The 9,175-nt window shown below is 64.7% G+C and overlaps 1 protein-coding gene across 1 annotated transcript; it reads right to left on the bottom strand.

The window, feature by feature from the left end:
• On the bottom strand, positions 1-4,508 carry SOX12 (SRY-box transcription factor 12). The gene has a single exon (XM_071572794.1). The coding sequence runs from the start codon at positions 4,148-4,150 to the stop codon at positions 3,251-3,253; it is 900 nt and encodes a 299-aa protein (XP_071428895.1). The 5' UTR covers positions 4,151-4,508; the 3' UTR covers positions 1-3,250.
• Positions 4,509-9,175: the final 4,667 nt, after the last annotated feature.

Raw genomic sequence — 9,175 nt, 5'->3', positions numbered from 1 at the left:
CACTTTATTCCATAATCACAACAGTCAGGATAACCATTAGCCGAGGTTCTGCAGACCAAGAGCCGGCCACGTCGCATCCCTGGGGTGGGGTCACGACTGCCCCTCGGGTAAAATCCTATTTCTCCAAGACAACAGACACAGGGACTCTTCACTAACACGACACTACAAAGGTGACCCCGAGCGCTGGCGCTCGTCCGCAGGCTGCACCGGGGCCCCGCCAGCTCCGGGGACCCCCGGCCCACTTGGCCGCCGCCGGGGCGGCTGCTTCCTGAGAGAGGTTTGGTTTATTTTTATTATTACTATCATTATTATTATTATTATTATTATTCGCTTTGTCTGGAGTGATGACGGGATGTCGCACGCGCTCGCACACACGCTCGCACACGCACGCCAGCCAGCACCGGGCAGCGGGAAGGCGGGGGCGCAGCAGGAGGGGCCGCACGCTGGGAGGGGTCTCTAAGCTACAACCACACGGCACAGAAAATCCACCACTGTCCACGACGGTTCTCCCTGACAAACACACCCGGCGAGACTCGAGGAGGGGGACAGGGGGCACGGGGACAAAGCGGATGGTGTTGTGCTTGCAGCCGGGACAGGGGGCCCCGGTGCTGGCTCCGGTTCTGGCACTGACCCAGAACCTGCTCCTGAGGAAATGTTTTGCCTGACAGTCTGTGGAGGGATCAGCCCGGTTCAAGGGCGATGCACAGCACTCGGGGGACCACTGGGACTCGTGTCCCCACTGAGAATGAGAGCTGAGCCCTGGGCTGCAGGGTCAGCAAAGCACACGTGTGATGCGAGACCCTCGCTGTGGCCTCAGGCCTTGCTGGTACCTGGGGGCTTTAGCTTCCCCACGGATGGGGATGGAGGGCAGGTGGCCATCAGCCTCAGCGCCCTCCCCAAGAACCCCTGGTCACGACATGGGGTGGCTCCGCACCCCAAGAAGGCACAGAGGTGCTGGGTGAGATCTGTGTGCGTAAGAGAGCCCTGGGGCTGCCACACCCCATGAAAACCCCAAATCAGGTTCACATGTGGGAGAGGCTTCGGGTGCTCCTGGTGTGGGACTACCTGGGGGGTGGAAGGCAGAACCCCCCCAGGTGGCAGTGAGGTGGGAGCAGGCTGCCGGAATCACGGCTGTCCCGGGGCTTATTTGGCTTTTCCAGTCTTGTGGGAGGGGTGTGGGTCCGGTGGGGAACGGCCGGGGGGCGCAGGGAAGGGGACGCGCTCTATCCAGGGAACACGTGTCTGATGCGCGACGCCCGCCTGGCTCTGCAGGCTGGCACCCGCACGGGGGTACTGAAACACCGTGGCTACTGCCAACACACACGCACAGCTACCGCTACACACCGACACATCTACACTGCTGATGGCTGGCTGACCATCGGAGGGGTCTCAAGGGGACCCCCCCAGGTCACCCGGACTGGCGTGGGGGACACCAAGCACCCCTGCGAAGGGCCGGGGGACACGCCTCTCCCTGCCCTGCAGTGCCTGTCCCCACCGCTGAGCCAGGGCCACTTCTGGCTCCTCCGGCAGTGGGGCCAGGCAGACCCTCCTCTCCGAGGCAGCCTGAGGAGATGCCAGGACCCGAGAGGGGAATGTCCTTCATCTGGTCACAGCTCATTCCGGCCTGATAGCAACGGGCAGGCATGGGGTGGCCTGTGACTGGGGGAATCGGCAGCCCCAAAACAGGGGGGCAGAGCCCCAAGGAGGGGGTGCTCCGCTGTCCCCAGCACCCCACAGACAGGGAAGGGTCTGAGAGGCTCCCATATACCCAGAGCCCCTGGGGATTCGGGGTCGTGGGGGATTGCAGGGGCTGCTTCAAGCAGCAGTTGCTGCTGAACCCAGTACAGCTCCTCTGGACGCTGTCAGTCCCTGTCACAGCCCCATCCTCAGGGACATGTGGGGTCCCCACCCAGCACTGCTGTACCCGAGCAGAGCCCCTGCCCCCCAGCCACAGCCTGCGGCAGCCGCCGAGCCAGCACTGCAGCCACGTGCTCCGGCAGTGGGAGGAGGCGGCTGTCGCAGGAAGGAGCCATTAGGAAAAAGCAAAGAAAATCCCAGCTGGAGGAGCTGCTGCGGCAGCACCGTCCCTGCCGGCATGTCTTTGCTCTGAGCTCAGCCAGCAACGGGGCCCAGCATGGTGCTGTGTGGAGGACCCCTGTGCCAGAGCATCACCCACACCCCACACATGCCCACTGGCATCAGCTGCCGCTGCTCTTGGCCCCGTTTGGATGGGGGCTTAAGGCAGATTTCCCACAGCTGCCCTTTCCTGCCACTCTGCCCTTCCCTGCTGCTCCTTGCCATCCTGGCAGCACCACCCACCACGGCTGGGCATGGTGGGATGTGTCTCCACCGGCCACGCCGAGACAGTCCAGAGCAGGTCCTGCACTGGCATTGGCTGCAAGGCTAAAATGGGGGCTGGCTCCTTTGGGAAGAGCTCATCCCCATCAGTTTTTGGGGTGTCTCTGGGCATGGGCTCCCCCCGTGGCACAGCCTCCCCTGCACAACAGCCCAGTGAGAGGAACAACACAGACTCCCGTGCCCACGTGCGCATCACGTGCGTGCAACTTCCACTCTTCCCAAAGCAAGTGGCGGGGAGAGCGTGCCACGGGGAGGGAGGCAGTGCCATGGGACACCAAACCCCCAAAACCAGGGATCCCCCCTGAAACAGAGTGTTGGGAAGGGAGGGCTTGGCATGGCTCAGCATCCCTCCCCAAGGGCTGCAGCAAGGAAGAGGAGAAAACTGAAGTCATGCGTTAAATGCAGTCAAAAAGCAAATGGAATCGGCCATTCCCCGAGGGATGGGGAAAGTTGGGTGGGCACCAAGAGCCAGGGTGGCATGGATGCTCCTGCTGCCTGGAGAGCAAGAGGACACACGGTGCTGGCAGAGATGGGAGCGGTCGGGAGCAGCCATGGCCGGCAGCACCAGGGTCATGAGGGGAAGTGGCCGGGTGTGACAATGAAAACCTGATGAGATGCATCTCACTGGCAAATAACCACCGTGGGCAGCCACACATCCCACGGGCACAAGGCAAGGGCCGGACAGACAGACGGATGAGGAGTGGGTGTGTGCCAGGGGGTGGGGGGAGCAGGGTCTCTGCCTTCCAGCAGCTTCAAGGCAAAATACCTGATTCCTGCATGTAAACAGCTGGTTTCGGTTTGTTTGTTTTGTTTTGTTTTCCTGGATTGTTTTTTTGATATGACCTGATTGTGGGTGAAAATAAAAACAAGCGTTACCTGCAGAGTGCGGGACTCAGTAGGTAAAGACCAAGTCCGAGATGCTGGACATGAGCCAGTCCCCTGCTATCATCTCCGTCACCTCGGGCGTGCAATAGTCCGGGAACTCGAAGTGCGAGGAGCCTCCCCGCGGGAAGAGGTCGTGGTCCTTGTCGAAGACAGACCAGTCCAGAGCACCACAAGTGGCACTGGCGGGCGCCCGCCCGGGCATGACCCCCAGCAGCTCCTCCTCCAGCTCCTCATCGGAGGAGCTGAAGGAGGAGGGAGGGGACCCAGCCGACATGGGAGAAGGGGACCCGCTCTCTGGGGACCTCTCTGGCTCCGGGCAGGGTGCAGCAGGGCTCAGGGGCGCCGGGGGCTCCTGGGGGCTGTGCTCCCCGTCAGGTGCGGGGTGCCAGGTGGCCGTGCTGGGCACCGCGGGGCAGTCCTCAGTGGGCTCCTCTGGCGCGGGCTCCTGCGGGGTGTCGGGGCTGGTGGGCAGTTTGGTGGGCTGCCTGCGGCTGGAGGAGACACGGCCCAGCACGGAGGGCTTGATCTTCACCGGGAGGCGCGGGCGGGCTGTGCCGGTGCCCACCTTGCCTTTTTTCCGAGGCCGGTACTTGTAGTCGGGGTAGTCAGCCATGTGCTTGAGGCGCAGACGTTCGGCCTCCCTGACAAAGGGGATCTTCTCGGAGTCGTGGAGGAGCTGCCAGCGCCGGCCCAGGCGCTTGGAGATCTCGGCGTTGTGCATGTCGGGCCACTGGTCCATGATCTTGCGGCGCTCGTGCTGGGACCACACCATGAAGGCGTTCATGGGCCGCTTGATGTGCCCGCTCGGCGTCTTGCACCAGGCGGGTTCGGTGTCGCGGGCGGGCAGCGGGGCACAGGGCTCCCGCCGAGCCTCCGCACCCCGGCCCCGCGGCCCGCGCTGCACCATCCCGGGGCCGGGCACGCCGCTGCCGCCTCCGTCTCCGCCTCCCCGCCCGCCGCCGCCTCCCTGCCCGCCGCTACGCGCCGCGCCGCGCCGCCCCCATTGTGCGGAGCGGGTGGCGGCGGCGGGGCGGGGCGCGGGCGGCCGCGACGGGGCCCGGGGGCGCACGGCGGGGGCGGCTCCGCCGGGGCGGCGGCTGCGGTGCTGCTCTGGAGGGTCCCCGGGATGACCCGGTGGTCTCCGGCTCGGAGATGCTCTGCAGCGATCCTGCCCCGGGATGCTCCGCACCGCCCCGGGATGCTCTGCACCGTTCCGAGGATGCTCCGGGATGTTCTGTACCACCTCGAGCTTGCTCCGGACCGGTCCGAGGATGATCCTGGATGCTCTCTACCGGCTCGGGGATCTTCGGCACCGGCTCGAGGATTCTCCGGGATTCTCTGTACCTGCTCCGAGATGCTCCTCACCGCCCGGCGATGCCGCACGCCTCGAGGGCTCCGCCCCGCTCTGGGGTTGCTCCGCTCCCCGCCGCCCCGGGGATGCTCGCCCGGTGAAGTGGGCGGATGCTTCGATCGGGAGCGGAGCGGGGGCGGCTGCGACTGTGGCGGGCCCGGGAGCGAGTCGGGGGTGCGCGGGGGTCGGTGCAGGCAGACTAAGAGCCGCACGCCCCCCGGTACCGCTCTTATAGCCGCCGCCGCCCCGCCCCTGTCCCCCCCCGGTAAACACCGGCGCGCCGGGGCTGTCAATGGGGGGCCCCGCCCGCCGCCGCCCATTGGCCGCGGGGCGGGGGGGCAGATCCCGCTCAGCCAATGAGCGCCCGCCGAGAGGGGTTGCTGGAGAGAATGGCAGGGCGGCACGCCCCGGTACCCCCAGAAACCCCCCGGTACCCACCCTGCCCCCCGGTACCCCTCGGAACACACCCGTGCCCCTCGGTAGACCAGGCACGCCCCGGTACCTCCCGGTACTCCCGGCAAGCCGGTGCCCCCGACACCACCGCTACGGCCACCCGGCAGCCCCCGTTGTCCCCATCTGAGCAGCACAGCACACCCGGTGACACCCGGTACCTTCACACCGGGGTAGCGTCCCGGCACGCCGGTGCCTCCTCGTGCCCTCCGGTACTCGCCCGGGGACGCTTATGCTTCTGCCAGAACCCGCTTGCTTCTCCCGGTCTGGGCACCCCGGTTTCCCCGGTGACCCCAACGCCCGCACCCCCAGGAGCCCCCACATCCCTCGCGGTCCGCCGGGACCCTGGGCACGCCTCTGACCGCCCGCGACACCGAGTATCGCCCGGGACGCTTCTCTCGGACCCCGCCCTGCCGCCCCGCCAGGCTCCCGGGGCACCCACTGTCCCCAGTTCCCCGGACACAGCCTGGCCCGGGACGTTTCCAAGCCGCCCACTGGGGCTTGCACCGCTCGGCCCGCGCGGCGTGGGAACAGCGGCGCCTTCGTGGATGTGTGTCCCGCACCCTCCCGAGCGGGGGCTCCCCGGGGTTGGCTCCCGGCGGGGCGGAGGGAGCGGGGACGGGAGCGCCGGGCGGGGAACGCGCTGCCCACGGGGCGGCCACGCGGTCCCGGTGCCGCGAGTGGGGCCCCGCCCCCCGGCACGGCCCCGCCCCCTCTCCGCCAGACCACGCCCCCTCCGCGGGGCGGCACCAATGGGGTGGCGGCGGCGGCGCTGTTGCCCCGGAGACCGCGGGCAGCCCTCGGGGGGCCGCGCCCATTGGCTGGCGCCGCCGCGCGCGGGCCCGCCGGGGGCCGCGCCCATTGGCTGAGCCGCCGCCGCCAGTTGCTGTGGTGACAGAGAGCACGTGGGAACCGGGACCCCACCGGGCACCGAGACCTGACCGGGCACCGGGACCGCACAGGGCACCGGGACCCGACCGGGCACCGGGACCCCACCGGGCACTGAGACCCCATTGGGCACCGGGACCCCACCGGGCACCGAGACCCCATTGGGCACCGGGACCCCACCGGGCATTGAGACTCCACCGGGCACCGGGACCCCACCGAGGCACTGAGACCCTCCACGGCGGCTTTGCACCGCGCCTCCCCGAGCCGTGCCCTTCCGGTATAGCCGAGGTCATGTCCGGCACCGGGCACCGGGTCCCGCATGGCCGTGGCACCGGACACCTCCTACACAGTCCCTGAGATGGTCCACATTAGCACGGAGCAGCTCTGCGGGGCCGGGAGCGGTTGTCCATCCCCGCTGCCGCCGTGCACCGGGCGCCCCCGGGATGGCCGGTTCTCTGCTCCATCCCGGCCCCGCAAGCTGCAGGTTCCCCGCCCGCACGGCCGGGCTGCTCGGTCTGCTGGCCCTCCTGGCACAGGCACTCAGATCCCGTCCCGGTGATCTCGTCGCGGTCATCCCATCCCGATGATCCCATCCTGGTTGATCCCGTCCTGGTGATCCCATCCCTGTGATCCCCTCCCGGTGATCTCATCCCGGTGATCCCGCCCCGGTGATCCCGTCCCGGTGATTCCGCCCCGGTGATCCCGTCCCGGTGATCCCGTCCCAATGCCATCCCGGTTGATCCCGTCCCAGTGATCCCATCCCGGTGATCCCATCCCGGTGCGGCCTCGCGACGGAGCCGGCAGGGGGCGCCCCTCCCGCCCGCTCCCGTGACCGCGGGCACCGCCCGGTCCCCGATCCCGCCGCTGTCGCCGTGGAGACCGGCCCGGGTTACAGGACATACGGAGCATCCCCGCGCGCAGTGGCGAAGGGACGTGCCTGGGAGCCAAAGGTGGTCCCCGTGGGCAGAGGAAGATGAAGGTCAATGCAGTGTAGGGTGTCCCTGGGGGCAAAGGGGGTCCCAAAGGGACAAAAGGGAGAGCCAGGGGGGATCTCCCCGTAAACCAGCGGCCCCGCAGCAGCCCAAATCCCACCCCTCCGTACTGTCCCTGCTCCAGCTGCCTCCCGGAGCACCGCCCTGCTCCCCAGAGCCGCTCTCTGAGGAGCCGCACCAGGCACAGTGACAGATTCCTCCGTGCTGCCAGTGCGAGCAGCAGCGCCTGAGGGGAAGGTCAGGGATGGTGTCGGGGAATGTTTCCCAGCTCTGTGGAATGAGCAGTGACTGGATTACTCTCTGTGCAGAGGGTGAAGGCAGTGGTGCAGTCCTGCAGACAAAAGTGGCTGGACACAGCGAGGGCAGAGCTCCAGGAAATAGGAAAAACAATGGAAAATAATCTGGGGAGCGAGTTGCTCACATCACTGTGAAATGAGTCTATACAGTTGTGTTACCTTTGCTTTCCATCCTACCCAGTTAAAGACACTGTGTTGATCTTATAAATGTCAAATAATTCCATTTCTGAGAATGAATCCCATTTGCTCTGTGGGGATGATCTTCCCTCAGCCTGCCAGGAGGGAGAGAGCCCGTGACACACGGCAGCCAATGCCCAGGGGCCCTGCTCAGAGGGTCATTCCTTCCTGGCATGTCCCATCCCTGCAGGCACAGGCCAGCCCCCAGCTCATCCACACCCCAAGTGCACACCGGGCTTGCTTTCCATGGAAATATCATCCTGTTGGGCAGACACTCACCCAGCAGAGCAGTGGTGGGGCGGGTGACAAGAGGAGCTGGATCTCCTGCACCAGGGTCTGGGTTTTAGCTGGAAGACAGATATGGCAGTAGCTATGGAGGCATGAGCTGGAGGAGGAGGAGGAAAGCCTGCACTGTGTCAGGAGGGAGGAGGCAAACGGCCATGTGATTGCTTAGTGGAACTTAATTTTTTTTTAATGTTTAAAAAATGATGAAAAAGTCGAATTAATTAGCCTCGGCAGCTGGTGGGGCTGGGGTTACTGAGGGTGGCTGGGAGAAGAGTTAAAAATAGCAGGAAGGCCCAAGTGGAAAGTTTCTGTAACATCACAAGTCAGGCATTTGGTGCTTACCCGCCCTGACAGGCGGGAGGCTGTGCCAGAGCCCTCTCCGCCATCCTCAGCCCTTTCCCACTGACCTCCCTGCAACTTTTCACACGACATCACCAGCCCTTCGGTTTGCTAATTAACCCTTTGCTTCCAGACACCAGATTTGCTTCTAGAAAGTGCAAAATCAGCCATGAGTTGCTTGGCCTGGCAGCGGGAGGGTGTAGAGGAGCACAGGGCTCGTGCTGGCCCTTCCTTTGTCCCTGTGTCCCACTGGCAGTCCGTGGGACCCAGAGGGGCTGTAACACCCCATGTATCCATCCCCATCTTCATTTCAGCTTCCCCTCCTTAAAAATCCTCCTGATTTCAGGGGCCCCAGGCAGATTTCACCAGTAGCTCTGAGCCCTGTGCTGGGACTCTCTGGATGCACAGTTTGTCCTGGGCTGAGACAAGATGGATGAGACACCTCTGAGCAAGCCCAGCTCGCCGTGCTTGTCCTCGCTGTGAGAAAACAGATGTACCTGGCTGCTCTGATGGGCTTTCTCCACTTCTGTTTGTGTTCCAGGATTGGCAATGAGAGCAGCTGGATTCATTCCTTGTCCCTCTCAGAGCCCCAGGGGTTGTGTCTGTCTCTGATGCTCCAGGAAGGCTGGCAAGAACTGAGCCTGCCATACAGAGGGTGGTCTGGGAGCAGTAGAGCAGGGCTTGGACTGGAGCTGGTTTTGGTTGTCAGCAGCTCTGTCAGTGTCTGGGACAGACCATGATGGGTGAGAAAATACTGCTGGGATGGCTGGGCACCAGTCTGGCCTCTGGTTCACACTGGATGGGAGCTGGGCACAACTCTCACCGGATTTTGAAGGGTTTCCCTGCTCCCCCAGCTGCTTGCATGGTCCTGGGTCCCACAACAAGCATCTGAGCCCTCCCCACTGAAAATCAGTCCACAATTTTGGTGACACTGAGAAGGTGGCACAGCTGACACAAGTCAGACTTCCCTCCACCCACCTCATGACCCCCATGACAGTGCTGCCATGAATGGGACAAGACACCTCTGAGCACAGAGCATCCAAGCAGTCACCACTCTTGATTCTCCTCCTCCTCCTCTTCACACTGGAACAGTAGAAGGGCAGCAGCTTATTCCCATTCTGTGCTTTGTCCCTCCTAACTCTCCTCTCAATCAG

Source organism: Pithys albifrons, chromosome 18 (assembly GCF_047495875.1).
Source record: "Pithys albifrons albifrons isolate INPA30051 chromosome 18, PitAlb_v1, whole genome shotgun sequence".
Classification (NCBI taxonomy): domain Eukaryota; kingdom Metazoa; phylum Chordata; class Aves; order Passeriformes; family Thamnophilidae; genus Pithys; species Pithys albifrons.
This window is presented reverse-complemented; position numbering and strand designations above follow the sequence as displayed.

Bases quoted from the DNA above. Each gene is read 5' to 3' on its own strand.
- SOX12 (XM_071572794.1), bottom strand. From the start codon at position 4,150: ATGGTGCAGCGCGGGCCGCGGGGCCGGGGTGCGGAGGCTCGGCGGGAG.